General features: G+C 47.4%; 1 protein-coding gene across 3 annotated transcripts in view; it reads right to left on the bottom strand.

Moving 5' to 3' along the window:
* NBAS (NBAS subunit of NRZ tethering complex) overlaps positions 1-20,890 on the bottom strand; it is an 816,956-nt gene that overhangs the window by 217,642 nt on the left and 578,424 nt on the right. For all 3 annotated transcript variants that reach the window (XM_073568249.1, XM_073568248.1, XM_073568250.1), the window contains exon 47: positions 11,243-11,332. In XM_073568249.1, the coding sequence (XP_073424350.1) occupies positions 11,243-11,332 (90 nt within the window). The remainder of the gene's footprint in view (positions 1-11,242; positions 11,333-20,890) is intronic.

Consider the following 20,890-nt stretch of genomic DNA (forward strand, 5'->3'; position numbering starts at 1 on the left):
TCTTGGCCTTTTTTCAGAGAATATGAATGATAACACCAAAATTTTTTCTCCATTCATCATGGTTAGTGGTTGGGTGAAGCCATTTGTCAAACTACTGTGTTTTCTCTTTTAAAATCACAATGACAACCCAAAACATCCAAATGACCCTGATCAAAAGTTCACATACCCCATTTCTTAATACCGTGTATTGCACCCTCTAACATCAATGACAGCTTGAGGTATTTTGTGGTAGTTGTGGATGAGGTTCTCTATTTTCTCAGATGGTAAAGCTGCCCACTCTTCTTGCCAAAAAGCCTCCAGTTCCTGTAAATTCCTGGGCTGTCTAGCATGAACTGCACGCTTGAGATCTCCCCAGAGTGGCTCAATGATATTGACGTCAGGAGACTGAGATGGCCACTCCTGAACCTTCACTTTGTTCTGATGTAGCCAATAACAGGTCTGCTTTGTTTTGGATCATTGTCATGTTGGAATGTCCAAGTACGTCCCAGGTGCAGCAGTATTTGCTGATAACGTGCTGCATTCATCTTTCCTTCCACTTATGCCTTTGTAGCTCACACATCCCCAAAACATCAGCAATTCACCTCCGTGCTTTACAGTAGGAATGGTGTTCCTTTCATCATAGGCCTTGTTGACCTCTCTCCAAATGTAACGTTTATAGTTGTGGCCAAAAAGTTCAATTTTGGTCTCATCACTCCAAATTACCTTGTTCCAGAAGTTTTGAGGTGTGTCTCTGTGCTGTTTTGCGTATTGCAGGCAAGATACTTTACGGCATTTGAGCAGTAATGGCTTTCTTCTGGTGACTCGACCATGCAACCCATTTTTCTTCCAGTGCTTCCTTACTGTGCATCTTGAAAAAGCCACACCGCTAGTTTTCAGAGATTCCAGTATTTTAGCTGAAGTTATTTGTGAGTTTTTCTTTGCTTCCCAAACAATTTTCCTGGCAGTTGTGGATTAAATTCTTGTTGGTCTACTTGACCGTGGTTTGGTTTTTACAGAGCCCCTGATTGCTGACTGGCATTATCAATTCCTTGGATATCTTTTTTAATCCCTTTCCTGTTTTATACAGTTCAACTAGCTTTTCCCGTAGATCCATTGACAATTCTTTTGCTTTTCCCATGACTAACAATCCGGAAACGTCAGTGGCTGGATGAAAGATGCAAGAGTCTGTCTGTAACCCAGAAACTCACTCAGTTTTTATGCACACACCCTGATTAGAAGCAAACAGGTCACAGATGAGGATGTTACCTTTAGCAGCCAGTCAAACTCATTTGTGTCAACTTCTGTGCATGTTATCAGGCCAAAATCAACAGGGTATGTGAATTTTTTTTATCAGTGTCATTTGGATATTTTGGGTTGTCATTACGATTTAAAAAAGAGAAAACACAGTAGTTTAACAATAAATGGCTTCATTCAACCACTAACCATGAGTGTAGAAAAAGTTTTGGTGTTATCATTAATATTCCCTGAAAAAAGGCAAAGAAAGCAAAAATTCTGCCGGGGTATGTATACTTTTGAGCACAACTGTAAATAAATTGACATTGTGGCATTATAACCAGAGTTTGTGTGAATCGATCTTCACGTCCCATTCCATCGGCCATGATGGTGATCTGAGACAGCTGGACAAAGGTGGGACTCCTCGTCCGTCTCGGCATTCATGGATTTTCTTTCAGTTATCTGGCCTGGTGCACAGTGGCATAACTAGATTCCGATGGGCCACAATGCAAAATTTGGACCTAGGCCCCCACCTGCAGTCAGATGTATGGGCCTTTTTAGCGTTCCAGATCCTGTGAAGACATACATGTTCGCCCTCTCATATAACACTTCCCATCCTGTAATAATTGTCCCCGATCCTGGCCAATTTCTGTAATAATGTCACTCATCCTCGGTCCCTTCCGGGTATAATGTTCCCAGGGCCGCACCTATAATGAGGCCATTTTAAGTTCTGGCTCAGGCGGCAGAGAACTGCTGTGCTCAGGGGGCGGCATTATGCGCTCTGCTACCAGCAGCACCTACAAGTTAGCCTGCAAGCTGGTGCTGCTGGTAGCGTGCAAAGGCTTGTAATTGCAATTGATGAGATCACAGGAGGGAAGGAGTCAGGGCCCCCGATCATGTGACCTCGACTCCTCCCCTCCTGTGACCTCATCACAGGTCCTGTGCACATGAGCACTCGCTCTATCGATCATCTCTGTCCCTGCTCTGCCACTGTTCTATTCTCTGCCACAGTGCCAGGACCTGTGATGAGGTCACAGGAGGGGAGGAGTCGAGGTCACATGATCGGGGGCCTCAGAGTATGCAAGACTCTGCTGTGGTGGACTGGTTGTCATCGTGAAGAATGAGGCAAGTTTCTGTGTGGGGTCAAGAGGGGTTTACACTACAGGGTGGATGTAGCAGAGCCGCACGTGTACGAGGTGTACGGAGCGGAGCAGAGCCATGTGAGCGTGAGGTGTACGGAGCGGAGCAGAGCCATGTGAGCGTGAGGTGTACGGAGCGGAGCAGAGCCATGTGAGCGTGAGGTGTACGGAGCGGAGCAGAGCCATGTGAGCGTGAGGTGTACGGAGCGGAGCAGAGCCATGTGAGCGTGAGGTGTACGGAGCGGAGCAGAGCCATGTGAGCGTGAGGTGTACGGAGCGGAGCAGAGCCATGTGAGCGTGAGGTGTACGGAGCGGAGCAGAGCCATGTGAGCGTGAGGTGTACGGAGCGGAGCAGAGCCATGTGAGCGTGAGGTGTACGGAGCGGAGCCGCGCGTGTCCGAGAGGTGTACGGAGCGGAGCCGCGCGTGTCCGAGAGGTGTACGGAGCGGAGCCGCGCGTGTCCGAGAGGTGTACGGAGCGGAGCCGCGCGTGTCCGAGAGGTGTACGGAGCGGAGCCGCGCGTGTCCGAGAGGTGTACGGAGCGGAGCCGCGCGTGTCCGAGAGGTGTACGGAGCGGAGCCGCGCGTGTCCGAGAGGTGTACGGAGCGGAGCCGCGCGTGTCCGAGAGGTGTACGGAGCGGAGCCGCGCGTGTCCGAGAGGTGTACGGAGCGGAGCCGCGCGTGTCCGAGAGGTGTACGGAGCGGAGCCGCGCGTGTCCGAGAGGTGTACGGAGCGGAGCCGCGCGTGTCCGAGAGGTGTACGGAGCGGAGCCGCGCGTGTCCGAGAGGTGTACGGAGCGGAGCCGCGCGTGTCCGAGAGGTGTACGGAGCGGAGCCGCGCGTGTCCGAGAGGTGTACGGAGCGGAGCCGCGCGTGTCCGAGAGGTGTACGGAGCGGAGCCGCGCGTGTCCGAGAGGTGTACGGAGCGGAGCCGCGCGTGTGCGTGAGGTGTACGGAGCGGAGCCGCGCGTGTGCGTGAGGTGTACGGAGCCGCGCGTGTGCGTGAGGTGTACGGAGCCGCGCGTGTGCGTGAGGTGTACGGAGCGGAGCCGCGCGTGTCCGAGAGGTGTACGGAGCGGAGGCGCGCGTGTCCGAGAGGTGTACGGAGCGGAGCCGCGCGTGTGCGAGAGGTGTACGGAGCGGAGCCGCGCGTGTGCGAGAGGTGTACGGAGCGGAGCCGCGCGTGTCCGAGAGGTGTACGGAGCGGAGCCGCGCGTGTCCGAGAGGTGTACGGAGCGGAGCCGCGCGTGTCCGTGAGGTGTACGGAGCGGAGCCGCGTGTGAGGTGTACGGAGCGGAGCCGCGCGTGTGCGTGAGGTGTACGGAGCGGAGCCGCGCGTGTGCGAGTTGTACGGAGCGGAGCCGCGCGTGTGTCCGAGGTGTACGGAGCGGAGCCGCGCGTGTGTCCGAGGTGTACGGAGCGGAGCCGCGCGTGTGTCCGAGGTGTACGGAGCGGAGCCGCGCGTGTGTCCGAGGTGTACGGAGCGGAGCCGCGCGTGTGTCCGAGGTGTACGGAGCGGAGCCGCGCGTGTGTCCGAGGTGTACGGAGCGGAGCCGCGCGTGTGTCCGAGGTGTACGGAGCGGAGCCGCGCGTGTGTCCGAGGTGTACGGAGCGGAGCCGCGCGTGTGTCCGAGGTGTACGGAGCGGAGCCGCGCGTGTGTCCGAGGTGTACGGAGCGGAGCCGCGCGTGTGTCCGAGGTGTACGGAGCGGAGCCGCGCGTGTGTCCGAGGTGTACGGAGCGGAGCCGCGCGTGTGTCCGAGGTGTACGGAGCGGAGCCGCGCGTGTGTCCGAGGTGTACGGAGCGGAGCCGCGCGTGTGTCCGAGGTGTACGGAGCGGAGCCGCGCGTGTGTCCGAGGTGTACGGAGCGGAGCCGCGCGTGTGTCCGAGGTGTACGGAGCGGAGCCGCGCGTGTGTCCGAGGTGTACGGAGCGGAGCCGCGCGTGTGTCCGAGGTGTGCGGAGCCGCGCGTGTGTCCGAGGTGTACGGAGCGGAGCCGCGCGCGTGTCCGAGGTGTACGGAGCGGAGCCGCGCGCGTGTCCGAGGTGTACGGAGCGGAGCCGCGCGCGTGTCCGAGGTGTACGGAGCGGAGCCGCGCGCGTGTCCGAGGTGTACGGAGCGGAGCCGCGCGTGTCCGAGGTGTACGGAGCGGAGCCGCGCGTGTCCGAGGTGTACGGAGCGGAGCCGCGCGTGTCCGAGGTGTACGGAGCGGAGCCGCGCGTGTCCGAGGTGTACGGAGCGGAGCCGCGCGTGTCCGAGGTGTACGGAGCGGAGCCGCGCATGTACGGGTTGTACAGAGTGGAGCTGTGTGTATATGGGGCGCACAAAACAGAGCCGCGTGTGTATGGAGAGGAGCCGCGTGTGTACAAGGTTTACTGAGTGGAGCCATGTGTGTACAAGGTGTACGGAGCAGAGCCGCATGTGTACGAGGTTTACGGAGTGGAGTCATGTGTGTGCGTGACGTGTACAGAGCGGAGCCGCGTCTGTACGGAGCGGAGCCGCGTCTGTACGGGGTGTATTGAGCACAGCTGTGTGTGTGCGAGGTGTATGGAGCAAAGCCGCATGTGTACAAGGTTTACGGAGTGGAGCTGTGTGTGTAGAAGGAGTACAGAGCGTGGCCACATGTGTACAAGGTGTACAGAGCAGAGCCACATGTGTACGAGGTTTACGGAGTGGAGCCATGTGTGTACTGAGTGGAGCAGTGTGTGTGCGAGGTGTACAGAGTGGAGCCGCGTGTGTACGGAGCGGAGCAGCGTGTGTACGGAGCGAAGCCGCGTGTGTACGGAGCGGAGCCGCGTGTGTACGGAGTGGAGCCGCGTGTGTACGGGGTGTACGGAGCGGAGCCATGTGTGTAAGGGTTGTAAGGAGTGGAGCTGTGTGTATGGGGCATACAAAACGGAGCCCTGTGTGTACGGAGCTGAGCCGTGTGTGTATGGAGCGGAGCCGAGCCATGTGTGTATGGAGTGGAGCCACATGTGTATGGAGTGGAACCACGTGTGTACGAGGTGTACAGAGCGTGGCCACGTGCGTAAAAGGTGTACGGGGCAGAGCCGCATGTGTTTGAGGTTTACGGAGTGGAGCCGTGTTTACTAAGTGGAACCGTGTGTGTGCGAGGCATAAAAAGCGTAACAGTGTGTGTATGAGGTGTGTGGAGCCATACGTGTACATGGTGTATGGTGGGGGGCATCCATACCTCCCAGCGGGACAGCCCGGATTTTGAGAGAGAGTCTGCCCCTCTACCTCGGCCGGAAGCTTACTTTTCCCACGGACACAGGAGTACACGGCGGAGCCCCGAGGAGCACTTTAAAATTCGCACATGACGTTCCACCGGAAGTGACGTGCTAGAAGCTGACCGGAAATGAGGGAATTTCGGGAGGAGATTGTGATGGAACCATGGAGGCACTTCAGGGAATACTTCAGATCCATCACAGTGTCCTCCGACAGCGGGATTGCCTTGGACTCGGGGATGCCGGCCATGTGAGCAGATCATGATATGTCCTACATCGGGAGGCTCAGGTGGGCACTACAGTGGGAGCCGGGCTGTTATAGTATCTTTCTCTCTCTGTTCTTTCTCTCTCTAATCTTTCTTTTTTTTTCTCTCTCTGTTCTTTCTTTCCTCTCGTTCTCTCTTCTTTCTATCTCTCTGTTCTTTCTTTCCCCTCTTCCATTATCTCTCTCTCTCCTTTCTTTCCCCTCTTTCTTTCTCTCTCTAATCTTTCTTTCTTTTTCTCTCTCTTCTTCATTTATCTCTGTTCTCTTTCCCCTCATTATTTCTTTCTCTCCTCTCTTTCTCTGTTCTTTTTCTCTCTGTTATCTTTCCTTCCCTTTCTCGGTTCTTTCTTCGTTTCTCCTATTTCTTTCTCTCTCGCTCTGTTCTTTCTTTCCCCTCTTTCTTTCTCTCTCTGTTTTTTATTTATTTCCCCTCTCTTTCTCTCTCCCTTTCTGTTCTTTCTTTCTCCTCTTTCTTTTTTTCTCTCTCTCTGTTCTTTTTCCTTTCTCTCTGTTCTTTCTTTCTTTCCGGCAGTCAGGCCCTGTGCCAGGCCTCTTATTGCCATTAGTGATCCTTGTTCTGGATACTTCTGTGTTGTTCTTGTATGTGCGTGTGATAGCGCTGACATCCTTGTGTTTGGACACCTTTCTTTTCTATTTATCTAAATCAAAATGTCCACTATTGTACTCAGTTTTACAATATAGATCTAAAAATTTACTTTGTGTACGGGGGAAGGGGGGGGGCGTCATTTTGCTGTTCGCCTCAGGCAGCAGAGAGGCTAGGTTCACCCCTGAATGTCCCCCCCATCCTGGGCCTCTTCTAGTAAAAAATGTCCTCCATTCTGATATAATGTCTCACTTTCCTGGTATAATGCCTCCCATCCTGGGCTCCTCTAGTAATCTATGTCCCCCATCCTGGGCTTTCTCCAGTAATAACGTCCTTGTTCTCCCTATCTTGTCCAACAAATGTAAAAAAATTAAACAATTCTACTCATCTTCTTCCACTGCTTCCGCGACGTGCAGCTGGGAGCTGACTTCAGCGTTCAAGCGACAAGCAGCGCATGACATCACGGTCAGGGACTGTCAGGGACCTGCACGCCGATGTCAGCTGCCAGCCTCGGATTGGCAGGCAGCGTGTATTGCAGTACATTGACCCAGAGGGTCTCAGTGCAGCAATACATTTTAGTTGACTGTGCCCTCAGATGCACATCCAGTTGAAATGGCTGCTGGTATCGGCGGGCCTCCTCCCACAGGGGCACTCTGTTACTGGTGTAACATCACATGTGTCACACCGCAACGTTGATGTCGCTCCAGGGTGGCTAATAAAAAGAAAAGCTGCGTATGCTGGGAGGTAAGAGGCGGCACTCCAGCTCCTGCGCAGTGGTAACAGACCGCTGATGTAATGGGAGACATGTAAAAAATATCACACCAACTCAAATTGTAACCCTTGCCAATCAGATTTGCCTCCCTTGGATATTCCGAGGTATCAGATATTTACAAGAATGGTTGACAACTTGTTTACCGTGATAACTTGCTGAGTCTGAGAATGTGGCTGTGAAGTGACTCACTGGAGAATAGAGAGTAATTGAGGACTGCTAGTTTCACGGAGTGATGAAGGCACTAATCCAGGGACAACATAAGTAGCAAATATTACTGACAATAAACATTTTTGGACTCTAAACCTTCTTCACCCCCCAACAACAACATCTCAACTTTACCCGGCTTTCAACTCAACTCGCGCAGTGGAGGTGCTGGTTGATCGGTCAGCTTTGGAGGTGTGTGGCAGCTGGTGTCCCAGTACTTACACTCTACCTATCAGTAGGATTACAGAGATCCGTACTAGCATGTTTTTTTTAATACTTTATTAGAGGAAAAAAAAATTATGAAATTTGTAAAAAATATTTTTTGTTTTGTGTACTAATTTTCTCAAACCTATTACTTTATTTTTTCATTGATGGAGCTGTGTGAGCGCTTGTTTTTTTGGCGTGACGAGCTGTAGGTTTTCAGAGATACCCTTTTGGGCACATAAGACATATTGATCATATTATATTGCATTTTTGGGCGGCGATGCTATGGATGAACTAACAAAATCTGGTGTTTTCAATTTGTGTTTTTTGCCGTTTGTAGTTGGTTTTATATAGAATCTTATACTTTGAAAAAAACGGACTTTTGCAGTCGTGGCGATAGCAATTCTGTTTATTTTTTTAATTGGGAAAAACGGCGGTAACTTTTTTCTTTAAACAGATTTTTTTTTCAGTCTCGCTAGTAGATTTTATCCTACCATCGTTTGATCACTTAAACCTCGGTATTAAAGTATATTTTGGTGGTCTCTTTTCAATCTCAGCCTAAAGCTGAGCTTTAGATGTACCAAGATAACAGCAATGGGGGCCTTCACCAGCTGAAATGTTAATTCATTGGTACCCGCGATCGTGACACAGAGGGGAAGAGCGTGTGGTTGGGTGGTGGTTGTGGGCAATCACGCTACTCAAATGCTGCTGTCACCGATTGACACTGGTATTTAAAGAGTAACTGTGGTTTTAATTTTTATTACATAAATTAATCTGGTTGATCCATTAAATCAATGGTTTATGAAATAAAAATTAAAATGACAGTTACTCTAACTACAGATGGATGCTGTTGCCCTACAAGGAGCGGGCACAGCTCCTGAGCCTGCACCACACATATACAGCGAGGCAGTGATGAGAAAACCTGTATATTGTGGAGTGATTGGGGGTATACCGGTCAGTCGATGGGTGTAACTATGATGGGTATTGTTGTTGCACCTAGGTCCTGGGGAAGCTGGAGGGTAAATGGTCTAAATTGCATCATATGAAGACCAATATAAGATAGTCGGGGGCACTGTTGGAGATTTCACAATGGGGTCCAGAGGATTTGAGCTACACCACTGGGTCTACCCAATCAGTTCATAGTTGTAGTGCATTCATACTTTACATTTTTTTCCTGCTTTAACTCCACAGTTGTCCGAGAGGAGAATTCTGCATATCACTTTCGTAAGGACACAAATTAGGGTGGATAATGTGGTGGTGAATGTAACGGCAAGGGAAGAGCTGTATATAAGCTCGTGTGACCTATCTCAGATTTTACCTGTGTGTAATTCTCCATTACAGAGCAACCTGCAGGTTTATCAGCCTTGCAGCTCCCGCATATAATCACTGCCTTCATAAGACGCATCTTTTGAATATGGATTATTTTAACATTTCCATGTCATTAGCGCTAATTGGAAGCATGTTTACTCCTGTCAAGCTACAAGGGCTGGGAATAAAGCAAAACATATTAAGTGCCCGGGCGTCAGGGAGTGGAATATGGAAATGCAGAAATCTGTGACATGTCGGGAGGCATGTCACACTCCTGTGTTTATTTTGTCGGAATCCCAGTTCCATTTGCATTCACCTGTTTTTCAGAGATGTGTCAGACATGACATATCCGTAGGAGATGTGAGGACGATTGTGAGAATTCTCATTCCAGATCTCTCTAATAACAAGGTAGCAAAAAAAAAAAAAAATAAAATCTTGAAATGAAAATCAATCAAAAACGACTGAGGAAACATCTGGGAAGTTACGCGAGATAACTGTGGCAAGGAAAATAAATGGAGAACGCTCCTTTGTGGCTATGATGGATCAACATAAGGCTGTTACAAGGCACGAAATCACAATGTGACGATGTATCCAAGTAAAGTGTCTCGGACAAGTGTTATTGAGCCATATAAAGTACTAAAAGATATGACTTATACCGTAGTGTCAGCTGCTTAGTGATGCCACAAGCTCCCTGGAAGTACCAGTGCACAACAGTACCAATGCCTACAACAAGACCTTGATTCACATACCAAGGGCGTAAGACCCGACAGGGGTTCCCAAGACCAACTCGTGCTCCGTGTGTTCATTTTTTGTGCTCACTGGGGTACTGCAGCCTTTGTTGGGACAGGATGTCAGGCCATTTTAAAGTGGAGCTGTAAGATGAGGCTACCATAAAGTAGAAGAGGAGATGCTGACCTAAGTAATATATGGTTTCCGGGCATTCAATTCAGTATTTTCATGTGAAACAGCCTCAATCATCTTCACCTTCTCACACATAGAAAGAATGAGATCTGCTTCAATCTCTCGGACACACATAAAAAGCCTGAGTCCTGCCTGATACGTTCACACACATAGAAAGCCTGCAAGTCCCGCTGCCCCACTCATCTAAAGAAAGCCTGTAAATTCCGCCTTACCCACAAAGTCTGTGAATCCTGCTTCACTAATAAAGAAAGCCTGAGTCCTACCACACCAATAAAGAGAACCCGTGAGTACTGCCTGAAAAATAAATAGAACCTGTGAGTACTGCCTGTCCAATAAAGAAAGCCTGTGAGTCCCTCCTGACCAATAAATAGAACCTGTGAGAAAATCTGTGAATCTTGCCTCACCAATAAAGAATACCGAATATACTCGAGTATAAGTCGAGTTTTTCAGCACATTTTTTGTGCTGAAAACACCCCCTCGACTTATTCTTGAGTGAGGGTCCAGAACATTGAGGGGAAGGGGCAGCAATGGAGCCGCGGGTCAAAGGAGGCTGGAGTCGGCAGCTGCGGCTTACTCTTGTGCCTGCTGTTAAAGAGAAATTAATATTCATTGCGCTGGCAGAGAATATTCGTGTCTCTGTAATAGTGCGCACAGTGTCTGCCACAGCCGTGCATCTGCCGGGCTGTCACGTGCTCCCGCTACTTAAGAGAAACGTATATTCACCTCTCTCCACTCACACAGCTGACTTCATAAAATTGAATTATTTTCCCAGATTTTTTTTTCGTGGCATAAACAAGTCCAGTCTATAAAAACATAAAATATTTTACCCATATAATAAATGCCCTAAGAAAAAAAATAAAAATGCCAAAATTGATAGTTTTTGATCGCCGCACCGCAGCAAAAAACGCAATAAAGAGGTGACCACAACTTATGTACCCAAAAATTGTATGAGTACAAATATCAGCAGGCCACACAAACTACTTCCCAGTACAATGTATGGTGAAATGAACGGTGTCGATCAAAACTAAAAGCTGCCAAAAAAAAAAAAAAAGTTACATCTCTTGGTATCAGGGGAGGAAAAAAAACTAAGAAAAGTAAAATTGGCTGTTTGAGGAGAAGGCTAGCGCAGAGAGAAGACACAACTAAGGTCTTGAAGGCCAGCTTAAAGGAGGTTTTTTTGGAGGAGCATTAAAATAAAAAAAAAATTCTCATTCATGCTGCAGCTAAAAGGTACGAGACATCAGATCCATCACCTGTACACCGCTCCTACCTACTAGCACAATATTTACCACTTCTGTCTTCTAACTCTTGGAAAAAAAAAAGGTTGTGATATCATTTCCATCATTTTCTTCAGGGTTGTACAGTAACACCCGGCTGTGTACTTACCCCCTCTCTGCACTCCGGTGCACCTCTCGCACGATAGCCTCCAAGACTTCTAAAGGATCGTCAATAGTACCCGAATCCACATCATTACCACTGGGGAAAAAAAAAAGGATGTGTCATTTTTTTTATTGTCAGTTTTAAGGAATGTAAATGGGTTTTATAACTGCTAAAAAAAGTTTTGTATTACAGAAAAAAAAGTTTTAAAAATGTCCTTCAGAGAGGAAGAGGACTTGAAATTGTAGTGCCGCCTATTGGAAGTAGCAATCCTAAAAGTCAGTATCAACCCTTTTAAAAAAGCCTTGCCACATCACTTTGGATAAAAGTCAAACCAGAATCTCAATTTGCAGATGTGTTTTGGGGTGTTTGCCCCTCCTCAGAGCAAAACAAGAGACCCGATTTGGCAGGGATTAAGGTGTGGGGATTAGGGTGTAACACATCTCTCCTTGCGGAAAATGACTGGCCAGTGTAAGGAGACATACACTCACTGGCCACTTTATTAGGTACACCTGTCCAACTGTGTGTTAAGACTTAATTTCTAATCAGCCAATCACATGGCGGCAACTCAGTGCATTTAGGCATGTAGACATGGTCAAGACAATCTCCTGCAGTTCAAACCGAGCATCAGTATGGGGAAGAAAGGTGATTTGAGTGCCTTTGAACGTGGCATGATTGTTGGTGCCAGAAGGGCTGGTCTGAGAATTTCAGAAACTGCTGATCTACTGGGATTTTCACGCACAACCATCTCTAGGGTTTACAGAGAATGGTCCGAAAAAGAAAAAAAATCCAGTGAGCGGCAGTTCTGTGGCCGGAAATGCAATGTTGATGCCAGAGGTCAGAGGAGAATGGGCAGACTGGTTCGAGCTGATAGAAAGGCAACAGTGACTCAAATTGCCACCCGTTACAACCAAGGTAGGCAGAAGAGCATCTCTGAACGCACAGTGCGTCGAACTTTGAGGCAGATGGGCTACAGCAGCAGAAGACCACACTGGGTACCACTCCTCTCAGCTAAGAACAGGAAACTGAGGCTACAATTTGCACAAGCTCATCGAAATTGGACAGTAGAAGATTGGAAAAACGTTGCCTGGTCTGAGGAGTCTCGATTTCTGCTGCGACATTCGGATGGTAGGGTCAGAATTTGGCGTAAACAACATGAAAGCATGGATCCATCCTGCCTTGTATCAACGGTTCAGGCTGGTGGTGGTGGTGTCATGGTGTGGGGAATTTTTTCTGGGCACTCTTTGGGCCCCTTGGTACCAATTGAGCATCGTTGCAACGCCACAGCCTACCTGAGTATTGTTGCTGACCATGTCCATCCCTTTATGACCACAATGTACCCAACATCTGATGGCTACTTTCAGCAGGATAATGCGCCATGTCATAAAGCTCGAATCATCTCAGATTGGTTTCTTGAACATGACAATGAGTTTACTGTACTCAAATGGCCTCCTCAGTCACCAGATCTCAATCCAATAGAGCATCTTTGGGATGTGGTGGAACGGGAGATTCGCATCAGGGATGTGCAGCCGACAAATCTGCGCCAACTGTGTGATGCCATCATGTCAATATGGTCCAAAATCTCTGAGGAATGCTTCCAGCACCTTGTTGAATCTCTGCCACGAAGAATTGAGGCAGTTCTGAAGGCAAAAGGGGGTCCAACCCCTTACTAGCATGGTGTACCTAATAAAGTGGCCAGTGAGTGTATAAGCCCAATGCTCCTCTGAGAAATTAAATAGATAAAAGTCCTTCGTAACACATTTATGTACAGAATTCAGCCTCGTTCACACCTTGCCGGTCGACCTGTGTCTTCTTTTTGTCAACGTGACATCGTGATTTGCCATCCAGATCCAATGGAAAGCAATTTTCACGAGTTTTAAAACTTCAGTGACTCAACCAGATGATATGGCGGTGAGATGGTGCCATAGAGGGATACCTGATCCCTCTTTTTACTACAACTCTCCTGATGATTCGATATTAGAGGAAACGCGTTGAGAGCAGATAGTGCACCGGAGTCTTTATCCTGGACGAGACAGGCCAAGCATTGGACCCATACTAAGGGAGCCTGTCGGAGGGGATTTACCCCTGAAGACCACTGAACATGGTGAGAGCATTCTGATTGGATATGAAATAACTCTCACCGGTGGGCAAGGGGAGGCTGTTGTCTTTGTACATAGGGTCAACAAAGGGGTTTGCAAGCACTGACACATGCTAGACCAGGTGACCGTGGACATGAATATCAGTTTGTGTCTGCATTGTTTTTTTAGCACTTTAGCCCTATTGGGTTTAATTTAGGTTTGTCCCTAAAAATACATTTTAAGCTTTGAAATAAAAGTTAATTTTTATCACTCACTGACGTGTGCACACCCATAATAGGGACTGGAGCCAATTTACTGGCTATAGCAATATTTTTGAGAATAGTGACTGACACCCCCTTGCTTGACAACCAGCACCTGTCTTTAACAGCAGCGATCAGGACTAGCGCCGATCGCTGCTGGCTAATGATCTAAATGCTTCTGCCAATCCTTTATAGTGGCAATTAAATGGGGCCATCCAGGTGAGATGTGTATTGGGGTGCTAACCCCCCCTTCCATTGTGCAATTGCAGAAGTTTAGGACACCCTAGGGGCCTGCTGAAGCTTTCTGCCATTTTGGTAATTGCGTGAAATCCAGTTTCAAGTCCCCTAAGGGGACTAAAATATAAAGTGAAAAAAAATGTTTAAAAAATTCAAAAAGTCAACCCTTCAAAAATAGAGATAATAAATGTTGCTTTATCCATAAAAGTGTCATAAAATTATACAGTTCTTAAAGGTAAGTGCAAAATCCCCCAAATCAATTACATTTATAGCTGAATGTCGTGAAGCCCAATCCACAACAACAATGGCTCCTGGCCGACGCACCCGCTGTTACTCTCCACCCCAGCTCTATACCTAATAAATACATCCAATGCGTTCCCTCTTGGTGAGGCCGGACGCTCGACTGACACTCACTGAAGTGTTTGCATTAATGGCTGTCATCAATATTCTCAAGTGAAAATTTCCTGGTACCATATATTTCTGCTGTGGAAATCAGCCCGGGGAATGTTACAAAACACAGAACGTTTCAAGGGCTAATTTCCATGGGAAAGCGTGATGAATAATTTAGCTCCAATGTAACAGCTTCCAATGCATAATGAAGAAGAAATGTGGATCGGGCGTTTCATGTGTGCACAGCGTCGTGTTAGGGGCCATAGTATGCGGGGGGCTTTATTACCATCTATTCATCCAGACATCGGGAGCTAATGATCATGATGATGAGCAAGGCTCATCCACCAAGAAACCCTTCATATAGGACACAGATCTGTTCTGACCCCTTTATTAAACCTCACCAGTACATCCTCATAAGCTGCACTACATTAATACTACACTCTGGAGACATTTACAGTTGGGGTCGTGGTGGAGTTATTAGTGTTCACAACATCCTAGCATTAAAAAAAAAGCCAAGAATTGCTGCAAAATATCAATTTCTAATTGGAAAGAGTAAAATCAGGTAAATTAGAGTCCCTGTAACTCTCAATGGTGCTGTCAATTGATGAGGCTGGTGTACTCACTATGAAAATCCATGTCAGAATGGCTGTATAATCCTAGTGAATGTTTACACTATCTCCACCCATCTAGCTTGTCTAACAGCTTTCAAAAGCCCTCTTCCCTGATGCGGAATCTCTTCTCAACAAGCCTGACTTATAGATCCTCAGTATCTATTCTCCCTGTGTTGAATCTTTGCCCACCTAGCCTTACTGACAGCTCTTCAGTGTTCCTCCTCCCTGCTGCTGCTGAAGCTCTGCCAACCAAGTCTGACTGACAGTTTCAGTGTCCATTCTCCCTCTTGCTGAATATCCACCCATCTAGCCTGACTGAAAGCACCTCAGTGTCCCACCTCCCTGTGGATCCTACCATCTTCTCAGTGTACATTTTCCCTGCTGCTCAACCCCATCTAGCCTGACTGCCAGCTCCTCAGCGTCCCTCCTCCCTGCTGCTCAATCTCTGCTCACCAAACCTGACGGCTCCTCTGTGTCCCTCCTCCTTGCTGATGAATCTCTGCTCACCTAGCCTGACAGCTCCTCAGTGTCTCACCTCACTGCTGCTGAATGCCTGCTCACCTAGCCTGACAGCTCCTCAGTGTCTCTCCTCACTGCTACTGAATGCCTGCTCACCTAGCCTGACAGCTCCTCAGTGTCTCTCCTCACTGCTGCTGAATACCTGCTCACCTAGCCAGACAGCTCCTCAGTGTCCCTCCTCCCTGCTGCTGAATCTCTGCTCACCTAACCTGACAGCTCCTCAGTGTCCCTCCTCCCTGCTGCTGAATCTCTGCTCACCTATCCTGACAGCTCCTCAGTGTCCCTCCTCCCTGCTGCTGAATCTCTGCTCACCTAACCTGACCGCTTCTCAGTGTCCCTCCTATCTGCTGCTGAATCTTTGCTCACCTAGCCTGCCAGCTCCTCAGTGTCCCTCCTCCCTGCTGCTGAATCTCTGCTCACCTAACCTGACCGCTCCTCAGGGTCCCTCCTCTCTGCTGCTGAATCTTTGCTCACCTAGCCTGCCAGCTCCACAGTGTCCCTCCTCCCAGCTGCTGAATCTCTGATCACCAAACCTGACAGCTCCTCAGTGTCCCTCCTCCTTGCTGCTGAATCCCATCTAGCCTAACTGGTAGCTGTTCACTGTTTCAGTTCCCTGCTGCTGAACCTCTGCTGCATCAAACCTGACAGATCCCTAGTGTCCATTCACTTAACCCTGTCTGACACCTCACAAATTTCACAAGGTGCAGTACAAGTTGCAGCTGTCTGTCAAGTTGGATGGATGAAAGCTGAATATACTTGGACTCCTGAGATCACTCACTGTAAAGATGGACTTATAAATGCTCCTTTCTACCATCAAGCGTCTAGAGCCATCCTGACACTGATTTACATTGTAAGCACAACAGCGTCATCAGGATCAGATCTGTTTACGGTAATGTATGCAGATTATAAATGGTTACTAATGTTAATTGAAAATGAACTGGGAAAATGAAGTAGCGCGCAACCATGTGATCGTGGCAAAAAAAACCCTGCAATCCCTTTTATTATAAAATTCCTTAAAATTTCTTAAAATTTGTACAAGATGCTTTCTAAAGCCCTCCCTGTTCACATGTCCGTTTGTCTGTTCCGTTTAAAAAAAATGAGCAGAATTCATGCCTAAAAAACGGATCTGTTTGATAAATGATGCAATTGGAAGCAGATGGTCCCCAATATTATCAGATCCATCTGGGTTGAAAATGTCGCTATCCTCATCATCATGTTGTGACAATGTCCCCATCCTGGTCACCATGTTGTGGCAATGTCCCCATCCTTGTCACCATGCTCTGGCAATGTCCCCATCCTGGTCACCATATTGTGGCAATGTGCCCATCCTGGCCATGCATGTTGTGGCAATGTCCCCATCCCTGGTCACCTTCATGTGGAAATGTCCCCATCCTGGTCATCGTCATGAGGCAATGTCCTCATCCTGGTCACCAACTTGAAGCAATGTCCTCATCCTTGTCACCTTCTTGTAGCAATGTCCCAATTCTGGTTACCTTCTTGTAGCAATGTCCCCATCCTGGTCACCTTCTTGTAGCAATGTCCCCATCCTGGTCACCATTTTGAAGCAATGTCCCCATCCTGGTCACCGTCATGTGGTAATGTCCCCATCCTGGTCACCAACTTGAAGCAATGTCCTCATCCTTGTCACCTTCTTGTAGCAATGTCCCAATTCTGGTTACCTTCTTGTAGCAATGTCCCCATCCTGGTCACCTTCTTGTAGCAATGTCCCATCCTGGTCACCTTCTTGTAGCAATGTCCCCATCCTGGTAACCTTCCTGTAGCAATGTCCTGATCTTGGTCACTTTCTTGTAGCAATGTCCCCATCCTTGCTCCGATCCTGTTCACCATGTTGTGGCAATGTCCCCATCCTGTTCACCTTCTTGTAGCAATGTCCCCATCCTGGTAACCTTCCTGTAGCAATGTCCTGATCTTGGTCACTTTCTTGTAGCAATGTCCCCATCCTTGCTCCGATCCTGTTCACCATGTTGTGGCAATGTCCCCATCCTGTCACCTTCTTGTAGCAATGTCCCCATCCTGGTAACCTTCCTGTAGCAATGTCCTGATCTTGGTCACTTTCTTGTAGCAATGTCCCCATCCTTGCTCCGATCCTGTTCACCATGTTGTGGCAATGTCCCCATCCTGTCACCTTCTTGTAGCAATGTTCCCATCCTGGTCACCTTCTTGTAGCAATTTCCTGGACTGGGCTGCGATCATCACAGGGGGCTCAGATACTTGCGGGCCGTGTGTTTGAGACCTCTGGATAAGTCTGTTCCTAATTTGGACATGTGAACAGAGCCTATGATTCATACTTTTGCGCTTACACGTGGTACATCCAATTCCATCAATTCCCACAAAAAAAGAGGCTTAAAAGCGTTCCCTGATAAGTTGATCACACAGGATCTCCCATGTTTGGACATTAAGTAATCAGCTCTAATCTGTGGGAAGATAAGTGCTCCTTTTTCTCAGCAGCACCGCCACAGGAGAAATTACGGTAGGCATTACACCTATACAATCCTATGAGTTATCAGTGGAATCCAGGACAGGACAGGGCAGGCCCTCCAGAGCAAGAGATGCAGTATTCACTTTCCATTCTGGGCAGGGGATGAGGACCCAGGTCTATTAACTGAGAATTACCATATGAAGTGTATAAAAATGAGTTTTGTAAATTGGACAACCCTAATTAAAATCATCAATGACAGATATTTGCACAACAGAAACAGAGCTCAGACAGGAGCCAACCCAGCATAATGAAATTGATAAGAACCAGTTAGAGTCTCAGTTTGTTTACTGAAAAGTGACATGGGATCAGAACGAGCTAAACAAAGCACATGGCAGCCGCAAAGGAAGAACGGATTTTATCCTTCAGCCTTATTAAAAAAAAAACAAAAAAAAAATTGTTTATTTATTTTCCAGTGGCAGGACATGCTGAATCTGCTATTCAAGCTTAGAGGAATATCAAAAAGAATACATTAAGGAGCCAGTGGGGCTGAGGATATAAGTCAGTGTATGCGGTGAGCGACTACGTTCTTCAGCCCTTCCCTGTATTAATGGGGCAATCTATGACTTACAGAAGTTTTTTTTTATTGTTATTCTTGTGCAAAATCAACATATATTCATTCTGGTGTCTCTCTGTCTATTATATCACTAGCATGCAGTTTTTTGTCAGTTGCCTCTGAGCTAATGCGTGGAGACTAGCTGCTAGGAGGTTCCTCAATTCACAGCACACATGGACATGAGGGATTGCTTCTCCCCTCTCTGTAGCACACTCTCAGGAGCATGGGGGACATTAAACAGCAATAATAAGCAGTCATTGTGCAACCTACTGCTGCTTGCGGTGTGTGCTACAGAGAAACGGGAGCAGGAATCCCTCATGTCTGTATCTGCTGTCTAGCAGTTAGTCTCCACCCACTAGCTTAGAGGGGTTGTCTAGGCTTGGAGTTCAAGTCTGTAATCACTATATGGCAAAAGACTTGTGAGTCCTCACAGAGCACATGCTGTGTGCGGTCAATAGAATGGGCGTTAGGTGAGTATAACTGTTTTTGTGATTTTTAAATAAAAATCTAAAACTAAGTTTTTTAGTTCAAATTAAGCACTTTATTCCAGCTGTGTGTTTATTTAACATATAACTACAGGATTGTCTTATAGACACCTCTCCATTACCGAAGCCGTGGGGCTTGATGTCACCAGAAAATGCAAAGGTGACATCAACCCCACTTGCCACCACCACAAAGCAAGTGGAAAGAGCCAGGCAAAGCACCAGAAATGACAAATCTAATAGATTCGCCTTTTCTGGGAGGCTTGCGGGCTGCTATTTTTAGGCTAGGGGGTCAACGTCCATAGCCCCTTACCAGCCTGAGAATACCAGCCTCCAGCTATCTGCTTTAGCAAGGCTGGTTGTCAAAAATGGTGGAGACCCCACAACATTTTTTAAATGATTTAAATGATTAAAAAACACGGCATGGAAACCACTATATTCTAAATAACCAGCTTTGCAACCCCCAGCTGTCAGTTTTGCCTGGCTGGTTATCAAAAATACAGGGGAACCCACGCCAATTTTTTTTTTTTTTTAATTAGTTATAGCTCAGGCGCCAGCTGATAAATACTTTCAACAGCTGCTTCTGCTCTCACTGTTATTAGCGGCAGCAGGCGTCGTCTGATGGCTGCTGAAATCCCATCAGCCAACGCCAGTGACTGAAGGTAAACTTACCTCTGATTACAGCTGTCATTTCACAGTGTGGGAACAGTGGCTGTCTGACATACACGACAGTGCGACAAACACCTATTGTGAAGGGGGCTGAATCCAAACAGTAACACAAACATCCTGGTGAAGTTTGTGATCTGTGTTCATGCCCGAACAGATGCCGAACTTTAGTGTTCGGGTTCGCCCATCTATAGTCATCAGTAGATGGCTGCCATAATTTACAGGGATTCTAATTAAGTTTAGCTGTTCTAGTAGAATTTTCCTGACATTTTCTTAGTTGCATTTTACAACCCATGGCCCATAAACAGCTTACAACACAGAAAAGGCATCTCATTGTTGAAAGTTATCAGTTAGGAGAAAAAAAAAATCCAACTCTAAAAAGTTACAAAAAGACCAAAACAAAAATTGGCCTGACAGGCTGCCTAGAGGTATATAATGTCCATTAATTTATGATAATTTTTTTAAAAATTAGACATGTACATTTTTGACAGTGGGAGGTAGCCATATAAGTAGAGTCTGGACATGTGGATCATAATCAATCAGTATTGTTGTTAGGTCTTTAAATAAGCTATTATCGAGCAGTACCTTGAATACAGCACAGCGCGCACATCCAGTCTATATTACTGGTAATGACACACAGAGCTCACATCCAGCCATTTATTACAGGCAGAAAGACATATACAGGTGCTTCTCACAAAATTAGAATATCATTAAAAAGTGAACTTATTTCAGTTCTTCAATACAAGAAGTGAAACTCCTATATTATATAGTCATTACAGAATGATCTATTTCAAGTGTTTATTTCTGTTAATATTGATGATTATGGCTTACAGCCAATGAAAACCCAAAAGTCATTATCTCAGTAAATTAGAATACTTTATAACACCAGCTTGAAAAATGATTTTAAAATCCGAAATGTTGGCCTACTGAAATGTATGTTCAGTAAATCCACTCAACACTTGGTCAGGGCTCCTTTTGCATCAGTTACTGCATCAATGCAGTGTGGCATGGAGGCGATCAGCCTGTGGCACTGCTGAGGGGTTATGGAAGACCAGGTTGCTTTGATAGCAGCCTTCAGCTCGTCTGCATTGTTGGGTCTGGTGTCTCATCTTCTTATTGACAATACCCCATAGATTCTCTATGGGGTTAAGGTCAGACGAGTTTGCTGGCCAATCAAGCACAGTGATGCTGTTGTTTGTAAACCAGGTATTGGTACTTTTGGCAGTGTGGACAGGGGCCAAGTCCTGCCGGAGAATGACATTTCCATCTCCAAAAAGCTTGATGGCAGAGGGAAGCATGAAGTGCTCTAAAAATTTTTGGTAGACGGCTGCACTGACTTTGGTGTTGATAAGACACAGTGG

This window comes from Dendrobates tinctorius, unplaced genomic scaffold, assembly GCF_039654945.1.
Source record: "Dendrobates tinctorius isolate UK_male_01 unplaced genomic scaffold, ASM3965494v1 ptg000021l, whole genome shotgun sequence".
Lineage (NCBI taxonomy): Eukaryota > Metazoa > Chordata > Amphibia > Anura > Dendrobatidae > Dendrobates > Dendrobates tinctorius.